This window comes from Eubalaena glacialis, chromosome 6 (assembly GCF_028564815.1).
Source record: "Eubalaena glacialis isolate mEubGla1 chromosome 6, mEubGla1.1.hap2.+ XY, whole genome shotgun sequence".
NCBI classification, from domain to species: domain Eukaryota; kingdom Metazoa; phylum Chordata; class Mammalia; order Artiodactyla; family Balaenidae; genus Eubalaena; species Eubalaena glacialis.
In genome coordinates, this window is record NC_083721.1 from 69,132,356 (window position 1) to 69,153,074 (window position 20,719).

The following is a 20,719-nucleotide window of genomic DNA, read 5'->3' on the forward strand; positions in this document are numbered from 1 at the left end:
TCAAGACATACTCCCTTTATCCCTTCAAGACGTATTTTCCCTTTGCCTTTTGTTATTTGAGGAAAATAAAACATTCTACAGGTGGAGCTTGTGAACAACACCTTCTTTAAAACCCAGAGCCTCCATCCTTACCTGACCATTTCAGCGCCAGCATCCTGCCAAGAAAAGACGCAATTAGCCAAAATGATACCTGGAGGCTTAACTGAAGCCAAACCTGCCACTCCCGAAATCCAGGAGATTGCTAACACGGTGAGTGGATGCAGCCCATGAAAAGGTTTGATCCCAAATCTTGGTTTAGGTTGGCCCTATGTTTAATGTGTGGGTGAACATCAAAACCAGAACGTGGGGAAAGGCGTGGTTTTGTTCAGGTTTCCTTACAACTGAAAAGTTTTTCAGATGAAACCTCTGATAATTCTAACTGTGAGAGTGATCTTGAGCAAGTCATATCTCTTCTCTGAGCCTCAGGTTCCTCATTTGTAAAAGAAGAATTTTTATTGGATCATCTCTAAAGCTCTTACAATGTATGATTTTAGGATTACTAATTCAGTTTCTGATGAAACTTTTCTATTCTCACCAAGTGGAGCCAACATGTAATTAAAGTCTAAGGTTGTTAACAATTGATGAACTAGGGACTTCCCTGGTGGCACAGTGGTTAGGAATCTGCCTGCCAATGAAGGGGACACAGGTTCGAGCCCTGGTCCGGGAAGATCCCACATGCCTCGGAGCAACTAAGCCCGTGCGCCACAACTACTGAGCCTGCGTGCCACAACTACTGAAGCCGCGTGCCTAGAGCCTGTGGTCTGCAACAAGAGAAGCCACCACAATAAGAAGCCTGCGCACCACAACGAAGAGTAGCCCCCGCTCGACGCAACTAGAGAAAGCCTGTGCACAGCAATGAAGACCCAATGCAGCCATAAATTAATTAATTAATTAATTAAGAAAAAAAAAAGAACCTGCTTATGGTTTAAAAAAAAAAACAATTGATGAACTAGACTTCAAATGCACTACAGGAAAAAAAAATTTTAATAGATTGAATGAAGAGCAATATCATAAAGATGATCCACTTACAAACTTCCTACAAATTTGACTCAATGGACAATGTTTTAGTATTTGGAAGATGATTAAACTAGTAGAGAAGTGGCATAGTCTATGGTGATTCCAAAATTCATTATGGTGAAAATAGAATTCGATGTGTTTAGCAGGTTAATACATTTTTCTAAGTGTTGTCTGGTTAGCCATTACCTATATAATAAAAATTTATTGTATTGCATATTTTATGAAAAGAAAAAATATATAAATTTCTATTTTAGGTTTGTAAATTGTCGTCCTCCTTTCTTGTATCATTCCTTCTTGCTTTTTCTCACTGAAACTTCATTCTATGACACTGTTTGGCAAAGATTAGCTTCTTGTGTAAGTGGAAGAGATGGGATTCTCTATGTTAGGGCACTGAGAAGCTCTCTAAGAGAGCAGATGCCTGAAATTCTACCACTCATTCTGTGGGGCTAAGTATTTCCCTTTCAAGAGTTCTTTTAAAAAAGTAGTTACTTTACAATAATGTGTATAAATATATGTGAAAGAATATTAGATCAAAAGTTTCAATTAGACACCAAGATACAAGGTGTCTTAGAAAGTGCACATTCCAAAGGATATGGTAATCCAGATGCAAGTTTTCAAAGGAAATAGCTAATAATAAATTAGATGATTCACCCATGTTAAGAGTAAAAAAAAAAAAAGTAAATACCTTGTCACTTTTTCTTTCTTGAAGAAGGTAATATTGAGTTATTAATGCCTTCATTCAAATCCCTGTATTGTCAGTGTTTTCAAACTTGAATGTGCACACAGGTCACCTGGAGGTCTTGTTAAAAGACCAGATTTTGACTCAGTAGGTCTGGGGTGGACCTGAGGTTCTGCATTTCTAACCAGCTCTGGTAATGCCCAGGCTGTCCATGACCTCACTTGCCTGCAGTACTAGAGATACAGGGTATTCTGAGAGGCCTATGGGAGATGGGCTTTCTAAAATCAGAGGGCGGGCAAAGAATCTCAATTTCATCTGTGAAATGAAAATAACACCTCTTGCCCTTCGACCTCAGAGCCGTAAGGACTAATGAGAGTACCTGCATAAAAATGACTTGGAGGGAATTCCTTGGTGGTCCAGTGGTTAGGACTCTGAGCTCCCAGTGCAGGGGGCATGGGTTTATTTTTTTTATTTTTTATTTTTTTTAGACAATCAGATTTTTTTTTTTTTTTTTTTAATTTTTGGCTGTGTTGGGTCTTCGTTTCTGTGCGAGGGCTTTCTCTAGTTGCGGCAAGCGGGGGCCACTCTTCATCGCGGTGCGCGGGTCTCTCACTATCGCGGCCTCTCTTGTTGCGGAGCACAGGCTCCAGACGCGCAGGCTCAATAGTTGTGGCTCATGGGCCCAGTTGCCCCGCAGCACGTGGGATCTTCCCAGACCAGGGCTCGAACCTGTGTCCCCTGCACTGGCAGGCAGACTCTCAACCACTGCGCCACCAGGGAAGCCCGGGGGGCATGGGTTTAATCCCTGGTCGGGAACTAAGATCCCGCAGGCCGTGATTTGGAAATGAGAAAGCAACGTGCATAGGTGAGGCATTACAATTGTTTACTTCAGATTTTTGCCTGAATTTTATCCCTGACCGGGGAAAATCCCTCTGAGACTCTCCAGGGACCGGAGCTGTAAGGGGGCTGGGAATAACAGAAATTTGAAATATAGAAGGTAGAAGATGCAGAAAATTGTAATGATTTTTATAAAGCCTACCTTGGTTCGCCAGAATAATTTTCATTTAAGTAACAACTTATAAGAAGGCCTTGCATTGTTAATAACACCCATCTGTGAGCCACACCTTCAATGTATACATTAAGTTGAAGGTGTGTTTCTTGCTGCTCAGCTTGGGCTTCAACCCTCTCAGAGAGACAGAATAAGAGATAGTTACTGAGTAGCTACCTCACCCCTGAAAGGTGCTTTGCGGTTTTGATATCCTTGTCCTCCATTCGACCTCTCATTTGATTTTCACTACACCTGGGGCAAGAAGGGAAGGCATCACGTCCATTTTTCAGATGATGAAACTGAGATTCGAAGAGGTTAATAACCACCTAGACAAGAAGCTAGCCTATCTCCAGATTTCGACCGCCTGCCTTTTCCACCACACAGTGGCAGCAACATCGAAAAGCATGTGGAGTGAGGGGAATACACTGGGGGGAGACGATGTGGCAAACTTGCCTTCTCTGTGCAAGCAGCCAGCCTCAGATTTAAAGCAATATGAGAAATGAATATCAATGAATTATTTCTTGAATATCTCTTAGGTATCCAGCATTGTGTTAAATGTTATAGAAGATCCATAAGGACTGTAAGACATGGCCCCTGCCCTCAAGAAGTTTACAATCCCTTTAGGGAAGTCAAGAAAATCTGGAACATAATATAAAACAATCTCTAATTAAGTACTTTTTCATAATCCTAGGTTTTGGACCAGGAAAAACTTTAGAGATTGCTGGTCAAACATTCTTACTTTCAGGTGAATAATTACTCTTTGGCAGCTCTGTTCCTCCAGTGTTAAACTCCCAATTATCACTTGTCTTCCCTCTCTCACAGGAGACAGCCTCAGGGGACAATTCCCAACTAAGGGTTGGAAGATTGAGGGATAGTCAGCTTAGAAAACGTTTTATAGTTTAGGAAGCACTTTCACATCAATTGTATCATTTATTCCCCCACAAACAACCCCAAGAGGCAGATATTACTATGAGCTTTAGGTGAGGAAATTTAATCGACATCTTCTCCAAGATTATAGAATTATTTAGGTTCCCAGGCAGGGCCAGGGAAATGGGAAGGTGTAGGTAATCACATACCTAGTGTGATTTGAGGGAGTACCAGAGAAGACCTCCACTTACCTGTCATCTACCTTGGAGTTGTATTCCTTTGATGTTTTAATGTGCTTCTAGTTTTAAAATTCGCCTATTAACATGCAGGTATACTTGGAGGAGCTGAAGTTTATCCGCTTTCCCTGTTTTTATCAGAGAGATTCTTAGTGGAATGCCAGCTGAAGGAAGAACCAATTAGGGAGGGAAAGAGGAGGGGAAGGTCATCACATAGAGAGGGGAAAGCATCAGGAAAATGATGACTGCAGGTTCAAGGAATTTGACATCAGAATGAAAGAGAGAGGTTGGATCAGGTCAGAAAGGGAAGAAAATCAAACAAAAGGCTTGGGGTTGAGAAGACTTGAACATTCTTGAAGGCAGAAGAAAGGAGTTTCTCCATTCTGAAGATAACAGAGACTGGAAGGTAATGGTGGTATCAGGTACTAAAGGCTGTTAGTAGTACTTGGGTCCAGAGTACACGTGGAATAAACCCCCTGTTCCAAGATTCTCTATGCCCCTCTTCTTTCCTCTTTCCTATTTGGGCAGACAAGTTGTCACGAAGGAAAACAAGCCTGGTTTCTTCATTCAGAAAACATTGATTTGGGAACTCCCTGGAGGTCCAATGGTTAGGACTCTGTGCTCTCACTGCTGAGGACCCAGGTTCAGTCCCTAGTCCGGGAACTACTAAGATTCTACAAGCCGCGCAGTGTGGCCAAAAGAAAAAGAAAAAAGAAAAAAAAGAAAGAAAGAAAACACTGATTATGTACACAGTAATGTGTGAATTGCTATAGGGAGAGAAGGGACATAAAAAATGTCCCTACCCTCAGAGAAATTTATAAAATAGATTGGAGAAAAGGAATACACACAAGGAAATAAAGAGCCAAACATGGCCCCATCCATAAAAAGCCATAATTAAGGAGCAAATGAATGGCCTACCGGCAAAAGCCTCTGGATCATTATGGCTGATCCATTGTCTTATGCCATATGTAAAAAACCATTGGATGAGAATTCTGAGTATGTTTATGTGCAGGAAGGAAATGTTATTTAAATAATTATTTTTAGAAATAAGGGCTATTATTACACATGCACAGATGCATACACACAAAACATACACACACACACACACACACACACACACACACACACCCCTAAGTCAAACGTGACTGCTGAATACCATTCCTGGCATACACACAGATCATGATTTTTGTCTGCCAGGACACCACACAAACACCCCATCTGCATACCATTATGGACACATCCAGGAGCTTAGCATGTCATGGCTCTTACCCACAAATCTGTGTTCTCCTCTCTGACCACAGCCCCCTCATCAGTCACCTCTTCCATTGTCCCCACGTCCAGAGAACCTGCCATTAATCCACACCAGAATCCTTCAGACACTCACCTCCCATCTTCATCAGAGCATGCCTAGGCCCACTCTATCACTCGTCCAGCTGGAACCCATGATGGGTGGTTTCATACTCTCCTCTACCCCTGATTTCCATGACTTCGTGAGCTCTGGCATTCCAGTCCTCAATTAGAGGTCACTCCCACTGCCACAACTTCCTCCTCAGCTTCTACTCCAGATTCAGAGAACTTTGCTCAAGGAAGATGTAGAAACACAGAAAACTCACCCATTACAAATCTACAGATTCATGCCAGTGAACAACCACAGCAGGACCCTAGGGCTGCCAGGACATCCTTTCAGTCATATCCTGTTGATCCTTTTCTAGAAACCCCACAGAGGTGGATCTGGACCTTCTCGCTCCTCAGTTTCTCAATCCGTCCCATCACCATGGCCCAACCAGATGGCGTCTCAGTTCTTTCTCTTAAAATATTGCAGCCATCTTGTTCGAGAATGCCCTGAATTACTTATCCCCTGCTGATCTCATTCCTCTCTCCAATCTAAGACTTTGTCCTCCTTAAGCCAGGTGCCATCATTTCTTGTATACTGGGTGCCTTGCCCCATACTTCCCCTGCCCTCAAAACATAGGTGACAAATGTCCACAAATCACCTCTCACCAACCCTACTGTACTCTCATGTTGCTACCCAAACTCTCCTTTGTTACTCTCTAAAACTTCCCAAATATGACCTATCCATGCTGCCACCATTATCTTTTTATGCATTTTTTCCTAAATTATGCATAGTCCAAGTGTTTCTGCAGAGTGATTACATGTAGGGGAAAAGCTTGGGTCTTGGGTTCAGTGTGGCTTAAATCCTCAGATCCTGGAGAACTAGCAGCTTACCGAGATTCATGCTCTGCAGCAACAAGAAATGCTTGAACAGCTCTGGGGTAACTGCATTTTACCAGGCGCTCCTCCCTGGAAGCATCCTTCCCCTGGTTGGGACCCAAGTAACAAACCTACACTGTTCCTTCAGCACCTCAACCACCACCATGCATGGCAGGCGGTGGAAGGTGAATGCCAACTGTGTTCAGCTCAAGGTCTGTCTGTTTACCACCAGACTCCGGACCACCATTCCCAGGTGTCCTTCACCCTCCTAGCACCCGTCCTGGGGGGTCTTTCAACAACAACCTGCCTTCTGAATAAGGTTTCACTGATCAGCTCCTTCCAACTCTGCCCCTTTTCCTCCTCCTCACCTGAAATCTCATCATCCCAGGTTCATAGCATCCAACAATAGAGCAATACAAATCTGTTTTACTGGAAAGGGGGAGCAGGGCTACAGGTTATAAGTACAGTGAACCTGCAATCAAGGCACACAGTCTGACAGGTGCCAGAGCGCTTACAGAAACAAACCAGGACATTTGAAATCAACTCTCTGATGGAAAATTCTGGACTTGTGGACTGCATAGATACAATGGAAAGCTTACAGATTTGGATGTGTTTCCAGGACAGATAGAAATAAAAATGTCTGATACATAGTTTAAAAAAAAAAGATAAATCAGATATTCACTATTCACGGCATTTAAAACGCCAAATAACTATAATCGGTAATTTTTCAGCCTTTAGCAGTCATGTTCTCCTCACAGCCTTAGGTTCCTCATCTGCAAAATGAGGCTTAAATAGATAATTTGGGGTTTAGTGTAGAGATTAACCCTTCCCAGCTCAGCTCCTAACTTGACTGGTACCCAGTGTTGGCTCAAAAGGATTAGGTGGCGGGGGGGCAATAAGACACTGAACTCTTCCCTTACTCATTCTCTCTGTGTGCTTGTCCACTTTTCTCTTCTCTCTCCTGCGCCCTACCTCTTCCCATTTCTTTCCTTCTTTTTTTTCTTCACTATTTGTTTCCTTCCTTTCTCCACTTATCAACCTCACTTTCCATCTCAAGAAAGCAATCACATCCCTCCCAGCTATTCTGAATGTTACAGGAGAAATGGGTAGTGGTCCGAGAAGTGTTTGCCCTTCAAAAATGGTCTGAGAACTCAAAGAGTTTGCAAATATCTAGATCTTTGAAAGCAATCTGGTACCCAAACTGAGGCACAAATAGAAAAGGATTCAAAATGCTTGCCCACTGATAGGAAGGACTGTGTGGCCTTGGGAGAACCCTAGATGCACTGGAGGCCTGACTAAAGCTGTATATGCACATAAAATGTTATGGGCTGGGGCTTCCCTGGTGGCGCAGTGGTTAAGAATCCGCCTGCCAATGCAGGGGACACGGGTTCGAGCCCTGGGCCGGGAAGATCCCACATGCCGCGGAGCAACTAAGCCCGTGCACCACAGCTACTGAGCCTGTGCTCTGGAGCCCGCAAGCCACAACTACTGAGCCTGAGTGCCGCAACTATTGAAGCCCACACGCCTAGAGCCCATGCTTCACAGCAAGAGAAGCCACCACAATGAGAAGTCCGCACACCGCAACAAAGAGTAGCCCCGGCTCTCCGCAACTAGAAAAAGCCCGCGCACAGCAACGAAGACTCAATGCAGCCAAAAATAAATAAATTTATTTTAAAAAAAAGAAAATGTTATGGGCAGGGAGGCAACTTCCCAATAAACAAGGTATATCCAACACACACATTTGTTTCCTTTCCCTCTAAATGATAGAAACGATTAGTGGGGGGAAAAAAGGCATAAACCCACAAACATAAAGACAACGTGAGATAGGCAAACACCTCAGAGATATCGACAAAACTTCTTGTGTGTGTGTGTTTTTTTGGGTTTTTTTTTTCGACAAAACTTTGGAAGATGGAAAACATGAACAATGTAAAATGGCTGAGTCGTCTGGACAGAGCATAAGCCACACAGGGGAATGTCGGAGCCAGAAGCAAGCAGATTCATGGTGCAGAGCTCCAAAATGACTCAACCACTAGCAATGCCAGAAACTCAGGAAGACAAGAATGAGGCACGGGGCTAAAACCAGGAGAACTGATGGAAGATTGCTATGAGAAGCAGTTAGACTGTGCCCAGATCCTTCCCTCTCACTATTCTCCACCCTGGAAGACAAGCTATTACTGGTCCTCCACCTGGGCAGAAGACTGGGGCTTTACTCTTAGCAGAAACTGAGTCAGAGAAACCATAGTGGACACTTAGCATATCAGGCCCAGCTGAGAGCAGGAATGGGCGGCCTATACTGAAAACTGGCAGATTCAGTAAAAATTTACATATTGAATTTCAGACTCTCTTACTGCCTTCTCATGCTTGGTTCAGGAATACTGGCATCTAAGCTTGTATTCCTCTGTGGTAGACAAAATAATGGCCTTCAAAGATGTCCACATCCTAATCCCTGAATCCCTTAAATATGTTACCTTGCATGGCAAAGGGACTTGGTGGGTGTGATTAAATTAAGGGCCTTGAGATATGCTATACTATTTTTGCAACTTTGAGTCTGAAATTATTTCAAAATAAAAAAATTTTGTAATGAAATAGTAATTACGGTCTCCCATTTTTATTAATCAAAGACATGTTTACCTATTTGTAAATACATATTTAACATATTTGTAAATCACATAAATGGAGTTTGATATAGCTTTGGTAATTTGCTTCCTCTTGTCAACAAATAATTAATCAGTTGATTTAAGAAAGAAATGGGAAATTTTTTCGAGCCAAATTTGAGGATTATAACCCAGGAAGAACAACATCTCAGAAAGCTCTGAGAACTGTTCCACCCATTAGAAGTCAAGGCACAGGTATATAAGTTTTTTGAGACTGAGGGCTGTACATCAAATGATGTATAGTTGACAGTTTATTTAATCCAGATCTAAGCAGCATGGTGGTGGGTCATGTGTTCCCTTACAAGACAGAGGAGGGATGTTATCTTTTAAGGAATTGTCTTGTCGATGCTAGGAGAATGTTACTCTTTATGGCTGAGCAGGTATTCCTGCTGATGGGAGTGGTTTGGCCGATGCATAATGCAGATACAAAATGCCAAGTGGCGGGAGAGGGGAGGCCAAAGGGCAGAGAAGATTTTGTTGTTGTTGTTTAAATTTCTCTTGTCTTGCCATAAAAATATGACTTTTATTTCATACTCTTTTCTTAAGGTTAAACCACAGCTTGAAGAAAAAACAAATGAGACTTATGAAGAATTTGAAGCTGTGGAATATAAAACTCAAGTGGTTTCTGGAATGAATTACTACATTAAGGTTAGAGTTCCAACATTCGCTTTAGCACTAAAAGATATTGTTGTATCTTTCACTTTATGTGATGTTCCCTGTTGCCCCTACCTTATAATTTGTTCTTTCTCCTTGTCCTAAATCAAGATGCCTACCTAGCATGGTACTGCCCAAGTGGTAAACTCTCAAACTTGGCAGATGATGGTATATTTATATCATCTTTTTCTTGTGAATTTAGAAAGCTTTCTTATATTAATTCTTAACTTAGTTTCCAGAAAATGTATAGAAAAAGATTTCAGAATTCAGAGCATGCTTAGCTTGTGGCCATGGCTTCTTCATGTGGGATCCTAGGATCCTAAAGATGTGGGGCTGGACCAGATGCTATCTTGAAGCTTATTCCATCTCAAAGCTTTGTGATTCTATGTGTCTAAATTAAATGGGTTTAAGGAATGATTTGAATCATTAGCTGGGAAAATAATTTAAAACTTTTGCCCTTTAAATAAGCATTTTGATTAATATAATTTAAATATATTATTTTTGCAACTCAAATAACTAGTTTCAACTTGTGGCACTGTAGGTGTAGTTTGAAGCAGTAGAATATTAAAAGTATTTTAAAAATTAATTTTATAGTTATATCAGAAAATTAAGTGATGCACTGATCCAATTCTAATTGAAGAAAACTTTTGTGAAGTTATTGAGAGGGAACCAATCCAACAAATCAACCATGGATATTTGGAAGCTATTTTCAACCTTTTGTATTGAGAAGATGATAATTCTCATTTAGTAAATAATTACAACAGACATTCAAATGTATTTACTTAATCTTTACTAACCTACTTGACGAGGGCACAGTCTGGCTTATTTCTCTTTAACAAACAATTAACCACTTAAGATATAAAAATTTTTTTAATGTTTTCAGCAAAAAAAATAAAATGTGTTGTTAAGCAGCTCGGAATGAAAAAATTACAAGACTGGGTCATGTGAAAAGATCAGCCCAAATTGGGAGATTGGGATTGACATATATACACTAATATGTATAAAATAGATAATTAATAAGAACTGCTGTATAAAAAAATAAACAAAATAAAATTCAAAAGTTAAAAAAAAAAAAAAATCAGCCCAGTCCTACCACATTTGAGGTCCTGGTACATGCCAGGTGCTGGGGTGCTACACAGGGGTGAGATCCTGCCTTGTCCTCAGAAAGCAATGGTCTTGTTTCCTCCCTTCCTGCTTTCTTCACAGCTAGAAAAGAATGGTCTCTAGTTAAAAGTGGTTTTGTTCAAAGATAAGAAACATTCCATCAAAATTGGGATCATTATTTTAATAATTTATGATTAATCCAAGTACAAAAATTTCACATACTAACCAGCTCATACATTTCTTAAAAGGCCCATCAGAAAACTATCTTGGAAATTTCTTTCCTTAAGACCACAGTCCCCTTCCCTCCCTACCTCACCCTTCCATCTGCTATCAAATTTCTCCTATGGGATTAAAGTCACTGACCACAGTTTCCTCCTTACTTCCTGGCCATCTAGCTGTTGACCTCTTTGATCTGAGACACTCACTCTCTGGATTTCAGATCTGGCTGGTGATGTGACCTCCTCTTGTTTTTCTCAAGTACCTGTCAAGAGGCAGGTGGTAAAATGGAAGGATTGTAGGCTTTGGTGTCAGACAGTCCTGGGTTTGAACACTTACTCGGCTTGTTTGACTGGTTAAAACCCTTGTGATCCACAGCCCCTCATCTTCTCTGAGCCTTAATTCCTTTATCTTCACAACATGAATAATAATAACCTACTTTGCAGGGTGTTGTGTGGAATAAATGAACTAGAAATTTACTAAGCACTTATGGGGACTTCCCTGGTGGTCCAGTGGATAAGACTCCATGCTCCCATTTCAGGGGGCCCAGGTTTGATCCCTGGTCAGGGAACTAAGAGTTCACATGCCACAACTAAAGATCCCGCATACCACAGCTAAAGATCCCGTATGCTGCCACGAAGATCCAGTGTGCCGCAACTAAGACCCGGCACAGCCAAATAAATAATTTTTTTTTTAAAAAAGAAAAGAAGTTTACTAAGCACTCACAATGTGCCAGGCACTGTCCTAAGAGCTGGGCATGTATTATCTCATTTAATCCTCTCAACATGTCTATAAGTATGATCATTTCCTTTGTGTTGCTGATAAGAAAATTGCCCCCTGGGGAGGTGAACTAACTAACAAAGGTCACAATACTATAAGAGCAGAGCCAGAATTTGAACCCAAGTAGTCTGATACTTACCTATTAGCTGTGCTGTCTCTAATAATGTATGCAAAAGCCGGTGCCCTGTTCCAAGCACAGAATAAATGTTTTTGAAATGTTACCCCATAGGGTGAAACTAACACAGATGTTGAAGTTTGGCTTTGTCACTTATTAGCTGAGAGATTTATGAAAAATTACTTAATCTCTCTTAATCTGCTCTGCATCTGTAAAATGGTCCTTGTTCCACCTTTCTTCTTGCCTGGAACAAAATGTAAATATAATCAAGTACATAAGATGGTCATCATAGTGTCTGACTCATGGTAAACATTTGATAAATGACATTTATTAAAATTAGTTTAGATTTATGTATAAAGAATGAACTAGTGGTTACCTGTGGGGAGAGGGAATATGGGAGGGGCAAGATAGGGGTAGGAGATTAAGAGGTACAAACTACTAAGTATAAAATAAATATGCTACAAGGATATAGTGTACAGCACAGGGAAATAAAGCCATCCTTCTATAATAATTTTTTTTAATAAAATAAAATTAGGTTAGGAAGGGACATCAGAGCACAATAAATATTATTCAAAGACAAAACTTTTACTGTCTGAACCAAGAACAAAAGTGGAAATTCTTACCATAGTTTTCTAGGTCCCAGATTCATGCCCAGATTACTATTTCAATCTTCATACCAGTGATTTCCCAGCAAGATCCCTTTACTTCAGAAGGGAAACTAGACTCTACACCCCTGGGCCCTGCTCAGTTTTACCTATGGGCATTTATAAAGCAGGTTCTAATATAGATGTGGGAACCACACACCCCAAATTCTCTAGGGCAATTCTGATTTTCTTCTCCTTGCTCAAACCATGTGACAAATAAAGTATCCCAATTTCGGAGTCGGAAAATGGAAACACCAGAAAGACTGTCACTTGTTTTCTTGATCTGTGCATCTTTGAAAATGAAATGCAACTCTGGATTTTCATTTGTGCACAGAATATAGTAAACTATAAAATAAAATAAACCTAGAACCTATGTCTCTTGCCATGCCTTTAGCCTGCCCTTTCTCTCACAAAATAAGATGGAAGGTTTATGTAAACTAAGGGTCTAAGAATGGTGGTCTAGGAATGCTATTCCAAAAAAGCTTATTGCAGTGAAATCTTTATAGGTCTGTAGATCTTTCATTTGACATGGATCCGTGTGAATGAATCTCCTTTTTCTTTTTTTCTTTTTTTTAACTTCCAGATACGAGTAGGTAATGATCGTTATACTCACATAAAAGTATTCGAAAGCCTTCCTCACCAAAATCAGTCTTTGGTACTTATTGGCTACCAGGCTGACAAAAGCAAGGACGACGAGCTCACGGGCTTCTAGCGGCATGTTCTGAGAGCAGTACATTCTTTCCACTGTCTCCTGATTAATGGCCCCTGCTAATAAATGTAACTGTCAATAAAGAAGTATTCCTTTTCAAATAAATTAATCTCTTCCACTAGCTCTCATCTATTTTATATGAGTAAAATTACTTTTTCTTTCTCAAAATCAATGTTATAACTTGAGAGTAGAAATTCCATACAAACTGATGTCAGTTGGAAATCTTAGAAAAATTACTGAGGCCTAATGCAACTAGCTAAAGGATAAAACCACCACCACTCCCACCATTGGTAGGCCAGATCTTGGGTTATCAGTGCCCTGGGGCTGCTGAGAATTCAACAATCCACCTCTACCCTCACATTTTAAAATTAAATCCAGTATTTTATTAAGCATATTTATATTTTAAAACAATCTCAAACTTACAGATAAGTTGCTCCCCCAAAACTTTTTTCCTGGACATTTGAGAGTAAGTTATCTACAGTGATGTTCCATCACCAACAAATTTTGCATTTTGCACCTCCTACAAATAAGTACATTCTCCTGAAAAACTGAAATATAACCACTAAAATCAGGAAATTAACACTGAAACTGGAACCAAGCAAGACCCTGTGGGGCTCCTGGGCACCAAAGCCTTTCTGTGTCCCCTGTTTCTTGTTTGTAGGAAATAGGCTTCATTCAGCCTCCATGACCTTCCCTGAGTTCCAAAGGGCAGGTTCAAATTATTGCTAATCTGGGAAGGGAGGGGGATGTGAAGACAGGGAGGAGGAGTCAAGAATCAATAGTGCAGGGCTTCCCTGGTGGCCCACTGGTTAAGAATCCACCTGCCAATGCAAGGGACACAGGTTTGTGCCTTGGTCTGGGAAGATCCCACATGCTGCAGAGCGACTAAGCCCGTGCACCACAACTACTGAGCCTGCACTCTAGAGCCCATGAGCCACAACTACTGAGCTCGAGTGCCACAACTACTGAAGCCTGCATGCCTAGAGCCCATGCTCGGTAACAAGAGAAGCCACTTCAAGGAGAAGCCCGTGCACTGCAACGAAGAGTAGCCCCAGCTCACCGCAACTAGAGAAAGCCTGTGCGCAACAACGAAGACCCAACGCAGCCAAAAATATTAATTAATTAATTAATTTTTTAAAAAGAAACAATAGTGCAGCCTTTGGGCAGGGTCCTGGTTCCTCCTCAAGGGATATACATAACAATATCTTTGAGCTCTTCTGCAGAACTAAAACCCACACCAGATTGAAGATGTTAACTACTTAGTGAAGCATTCTTCCTTCCAGAGAGAAGGTCACAGTTCAATACCACCTGATGCCAGATGATCTCTAGATTGAAGGAATGCAGGTCCTGCAGGCACCCTGATCCTTATCAGCAACCCCACCCCTTGACTATAAGACTCCTCACAAGCCCCCTGGGTTGGGATACACAGTTTTGAAGGCATTAGCCCACTGTGGGCCCCTTTGCCTGGCAAGGCAATAAAGCTATTCTGTTCTACTTCATCCAAAACTCTGTCTATGAGATTCAATTTTGTGCTGGTGCATAGAGGCCGGGTTTCGGCATCAAAACATTTGTTAACATCGAATCTTCCAGACAACATTCAAATTTCCCCAGTCACCCCCAAAAATGTCCTTTATTGCAAAAAGATCCAGTCCAAAACTTTGTGTTCCATTTAATTGCCATTTTTCTCTTTCTTATTTAACACTTTTATTGAGATATAATTTATATACCATACAATTCACCCAAGGTATACAATTCAGTGGTTTTTAGTATATTCAAAAATGTGTGAAACCATTACCACAGCACATTTTTGAACTTTTTTTAAAGATTTTTGTTTTTGATGTGGACCATTTTTTAAAAGTCTTTATTGAATTTGTTACAATATTGCTTCTGTTTTGTGTTTTGTTTTTTTGGCCACAATGCATGTGGCATCTTAGCTACCTGACAGGGATCGAACCTGCACCCCCTGCATTGGAAGGCGAAGTCTTAACCACTGGACCGCCAGGGAAGTCCCACGAATTTTAGAACATTTTCATCACCTCAAAAAGAAACTCCATGAACTGTCAGCCCCCATCCTTCTCCACACCCCCACTCCTAAGCAAACACTAATTTACTTACTTTCTGTCTCTATGGATTTGCCTATTCTAGACATTACATATATATGGAATCATATTATATATGATCTTTTGTAATGGGCTTCTTTTGCTTAACAAATATTTTCAAGGTTCATCCATGTTTTGCATGTACCAATATTTTATTCCATTTTATAGCCAAATAATACTCCATTTTATGGACATACTACATTTTGTTTATTCATTCATCAGTTGATGGATATTTGAGTTGCTTTCACCTTTTGACTATTATGAACAATGCTGCTATAAACATTTGTGTATATGTTTTTGTGTATACAAATGTTTTCTTTTCTCTTGGGTATATACCTAAGAGTAAAATTGGTGGTTCATAAGGTAACTCTATGTTTAATTGTTCAAAGAACTTACAAACTGTTTTCCAAAGTAGCTGCCTTATTTTACATTCCCACTAGCAGTATATGAGGGTTTGGATTTCTCCAACTTCCTCATTAACGCTTGTTATTACCTGACTTTTTGAGTCTAGCCACCCTAGTGAGTGTGAAGTGGTATCTTATCATGGTGTTTATCTGCATTTCCCTGATGACTAATGATGTCAAGCATCTTTTCATGAGCTTATCATCCATTTGCAGATCTTCCTTGGAGAAATGTCTATTCAGATCCTTTGTCTATTTTTAAATTGGGTTATTTGTCTTTTTATTATTGAGTTGTAGTTTTTGCATATTCTGGATACAGGTAACTTATCAGATATATGATTTGCAAATATTTTCTCCCATTTTGTGGTTGTCTTTGCACTTCTTGAGAGTGTTCTTTTTTTAAAATTAATTAATTAATTAACTTTTGGCTGCGTTGGGTCTTTGTTGCTGCGCGCGGGCTTTCTCTAGTTGCCGCGAGCAGAGGCTACTCTTCGTTGCGGTGCACGGGCTTCTCGTTGCAGTGGCTTCTCTTTGTTGTGGAGCACAGGCTCCAAACAAATAATAATATAGTATATATTAAGTGCTTATTATATGTCAGGTAGAGTTCTAAAGACTTTACACATATAACTCATTTAATCCTCATAACAACCTCATGAGGTAACTATTATTATTATCTCCTCTTTACAAAAGACTGAGCTGTAGAGAGGTTAAGTTACTTGCCCAAGGCCTCATGGCTAGTTAGTAAAGTAAGGATATGATCCCCGGCTGTTTGCCTCCAGGACAAATGCTCTTGATCCGTACACTTCACAAACACAAGCTCAGAATTCATTTACTCAGCTATTCTGACCCCTGAAGGAGGTAAGTGAGAGCTTGAAATAGTGATTTTTTTTTTTTTTTTGTAACCACTGACAACTCTGAATGCTTCTTAATAAGGAAACTGTTCCATTCATCTGCCTTCAGCTCTTAGCACATAGAGATTTAGTTCAATAAATGATCTAGGGCTTGCTTCCCTGGTGGCGCAGCGGTTGAGAATCTGCCTGCCAATGCAGGGGACACGGGTTCGAGCCCTGGTCTGGGAAGATCCCACATGCCGCGGAGCAACTAGGCCCGTGAGCCACAACTACTGAGCCTGCGCATCTGGCGCCTGTGCTCTGCAACAAGATAGGCCGCGAGAGGCCCGCGCACCGCTATGAAGAGTGGGCCCCGCTTGCCGTAACTAGCAAAAGCCCTCGCACAGAAACGAAGACCCAACACAGCCAAAAATAAATAAATAAATAAATAAATAAGCTCATTTGTATCATTTAAAAAAAAAAAAAGATCTAAAAGATCTCCACTGGCTGGCTAGTATTAATGCCATAGGGCTTTTAGGTAACAGGGACTGCCAGATGACAGCACTGGCCTATAAGAATCTTTTTCTGAACAATGCAAATACGGACACAAATATCTATAGCTGTATACACAGAGGAGCTGGACAAAGATATATGAAACTCCATAATCAGATTGATTAGATTTATTTTTACTTTATCCTGATTTTGATATAGAAAGTCTGAATATACCACATGTTTAAGAATTAGTCTAATGAGGACACACAGAACCTATGCAAAGACAATTACAGCACTTCGCTGTCAGAAATTAAAAACTTGAATAAATGGATAAACATATCCTGTTGCTGGTTAGGTAGACTTCATGTTGAAGAAAACATAATAATAAATAGGAATAAATAGGAAAGCAGATCAAGTAATATGTGTAGTGATCCTCAATCTTGCCTACATATTAGAACCACTTAATTTATAAATTAAAAAAAAAAAAACCTAGATTGGGGCCCCACTACAGACCAATTAAATAAAAATCTCTGGGAAACAGTCCAGGTGATTCTAATGTTAGCTAGGGTTGAGTACCTCTATGATATAAAGGAAAAGAGAAAATGGTTTAATGGAAATACTTGCCCTAATGGAATTGAAAATATATTTCAAAGTTTAAAATTTATTACAAAACATTTCATTTTTCTGATAGTAGGTTAAAAACAGAATAGACAATGGGAACAGAAAAAAAATGTAAGAAAGTGTGACCCAAATCTGTTCAAGCCAGGTAAAATAAAAATAGTATGAAAATAATTTTTTATTTACTAAGTTTGAAAAATACATTTGGGGGGAGATAATCATTTGGATCCATATTTTGTATATATCATATTAGTTTGCAAATTGGTTTAAATTTGAAAACTGGAATATTTTAAAAACAGTTTTAAGATAGATGATTTTTTAAAAAGGGAGTGGCTTACTTAAAGGCTAAGGAAGTGGTATGTGAAAAAGTAGATGTATTCCCCCCAAATTGTTGGGATTCCCAGAGTAACAAAAAAGAAAATAGACCTACAACTGGATAAACTGTTGATGGAAAGGGTGTTCAAAAGTTGGTTGGCCATTTAGGACTTATCCAAATAAAGGAGCAGGTTTTTCCCCAAAAGATCTGTCTTCTCTTCGCAAAACCACTGCAATCAAAGGAAAAAATTACATTTCTGAAACATTTCCCCCACCAAATTTGAAGTGGAATCTGGGAGCAAAAATCTGTTCTCTACTGCAAAAGTTATTTTCCCTAACCCCAAAGGAAAGATTGACAGAATGCACCCTTGCCTTGCAAAGCTGAGGGACTCAACCCCAGATATCTGTCAGGCACTTCCAGAATTCTCTGCCAAAGACCATGGTTAAATGACTGTGCATTGGGTCAACTGAAGATTCAGAGGGCATGATTCTGCCCAGGGTTGTAGGCAATGCCTACTCTGTTCTTTCTTGGGAAACAGGTTTTTTCCACTTACCTAAGGGAGTGCATTGATCAATTTCTGGCGTGTTTCTCACTTAGAAGGCCAAAACTCATCCTGGATGCTGGTCTGACTCTTCCCTTGCTGGAATTGAAGTTCAGATACCATGGGGAGTTTCTTCCAAGGTATCCAAGCACATCCATTGTGCTCTAAATGACAATATGAGAAAGTATTGGATGAAGAAAAAATGTCCGAATGTCAGTGGATTTTTTTTTAATTTATTTATTTTTGGCTGCGTTGGGTCTTTGTTGCTGCACGCGGGCTTTCTCTGGTTGCCGCGAGCGGGGGCTACTCTTTGTTGCGGTGTATGGGCTTCTCATTGAAGTGGCTTCTCTTGTTGTAGAGCACGGTCTCTAGGCACGCAGACTTCAGTAGTTGTGGCTCGCGGGCTCTAGAGCACAGGCTCAGTAGCTGTGGCGCACGGGCTTAGTTGCGCCACAGCATGTGGGATCTTCCTGGACCAGAGCTCGAACCCATGTCCCCTGCGTTGGCAGGCGGATTCTTAACCACTGCGCCACCAGGGAAGCCCCGTCAATGGATTATTTAAACAGGGAGATACTGCTTGGCCACCTGAGTCACTGGGAATGTTCTTGATAGGCTCCTTCTGTTCAAGAGAACTTTATTTTATGTAATGCAGGGATTTATCATAAAGATGCATCCACTGAGGAATCTGAATTCCAAACAACCAGGTCTCATGGAAAAGAGGGACCCACACAGAACTGGATCTCACAGCCAGAACCAGGATCCAAGGCAGCTCTAAGAAACAGAGGAGCTGTGATGGTGGGTTTTTGCTCTAGGGGCCCGTCATGAATGGGTCTCAGCTATTCCCCAAGGAGCTGTCTGCATCTCTCTCTCTCTCTGTCCACCTTTATGCCAGCTCCAACTGGCATTCTCTTTACTATTCTGTATACTTTTCTCTGCCTCATGGCGTGCATCCTCACAGCTCCTGCTTTCTCAGAACACTGGACTCACTGTCTTGGTCCCTGTTGCACCTCATCATCACTCTTCTTCAAGCTTCACCTCCCACTGCTAAGTACATCATTTTCTCAGTATTTCTCAGTTCAAAGCCTTGAAGAATTTGATTGTCCTGATCACGTTTTTGCTCCAGGACTTGTCACAGAACACTGGCTAACTTAAGGTTTGGCAGTTCTTGAGTCAGTCGCCCAGTCCTGGTCCAATCAGCATAGTATAAAATGGGCTACCAAGGAGTGCTCTCTAAGTAGGAGCTGTGAACCAGAGAGTCTTCCCTAGAAAGGGCTCTTGTATGGTATCTGATCCACATGACAAGTATATAGATGGGTAGATGGATGGATGGACAGACGGACAGGAACAATTTGTCCTCAGAGAAGTAAGGCATGATTGATTAGGGAGAGAGAAACTTAATGTGGGTTGAACAGCTGAGCAAAGAGAGAACTGCATTTGCACATTGCAGTGTCTGAATGAGATCTGACTCCAGCCCTTAGAAGCCAAGTAATGCACTGATCCTGGCCGGACTGGCTATTAATGCCAAGTCTCCCTTCTTAGGGAAATGAGACAGATTTCCCCCCAGCTGCTTCACACACTTCTGGCTGTTCCTTCATGTAGGGCCTGGACTTCACCAGCCTTTCCCTATTTATTAGTTTCTCCCAAAGTTCATTCCCCTCCCTCCCCACCTTCCCCGTCCTACCTCCCCGCCCACCACCATGCAGCTTTCAGGATCTTAGCTCCCTGAACTGGGATCGAACCCCGGCCTGCTGGCAGTGAAAGCACAGAGTCCTAACCGCTGGACCACCCGGGAATTCCCCCAAAGTTCATCCTCTAAATGCGGCAGTCACGTGAAGTGTTACCGAAAGCTCGGCCTCTCTGTACACCGGTCGAATCTCGGAGACAAAGAGTTTTGGGTGAAGTAGAAAAGGATAGCTTTATTGCTTTGCCAGGCAAAGAAAGACACACCAGGCTTCTGCCTCAAAAAACTGTACCTCCCAACCGGGGAGGATTTGGTGAGGGGTTTTATAGCAGTGGTTCACAGGTGGGGTCTCTGACAAGATCAGGGTGTGTGCAGGGTCTGCCCTCCCTTTATCTCATCTCAGGTGGTGGGTCTCCTAATCCTGATGAGTTTCTCTAGTGCCTTTAATCTTGCCTCAGGTGGTTTCTTGGCTACTCCTCCCTTGATTAGCAACTGTTCCGCCCTTTTGGAACTCAGGGTAGGTCATGGAGGCTGGAGTCTTGCCTACAAGAAATGGGGGAAAAAAGGGCCCCCATGCCTGGGAGCCCCACAGGGCCCCGCTTGGTTTCAGAAGTACTTAGAATGTGCCAGATTTGTAGTACACACAGGGCAAATGAGCTATTATTAGTAGCATACTTTTCATTCATTGAACAAATATTTGGACAGTGGGCTGCATTTGGCTAAATATAACAGAATCCTAAATATAGAAGCTTAACCAAACAGGTTAAC

The 20,719-nt window shown here is 41.2% G+C and overlaps 1 protein-coding gene across 2 annotated transcripts in view; it reads left to right on the plus strand.

Annotated features, from left to right (window-relative positions):
• Positions 1-20,719, plus strand: part of CSTA (cystatin A) — a 25,872-nt gene continuing 5,153 nt past the window's right edge. The window contains exons 1-3 of one of the 2 annotated variants that reach the window (XM_061193159.1): positions 1-249; positions 9,298-9,399; positions 12,848-13,091. In XM_061193159.1, coding sequence (XP_061049142.1) covers positions 184-249; positions 9,298-9,399; positions 12,848-12,976 — 297 coding nt within the window. In that variant the 5' untranslated portion in view covers positions 1-183 and the 3' untranslated portion in view covers positions 12,977-13,091. Of the gene's footprint in view, positions 250-9,297; positions 9,400-12,847; positions 13,092-20,719 lie in introns of those variants that run through there. The other variant, XM_061193160.1, reaches the window with a different exon arrangement.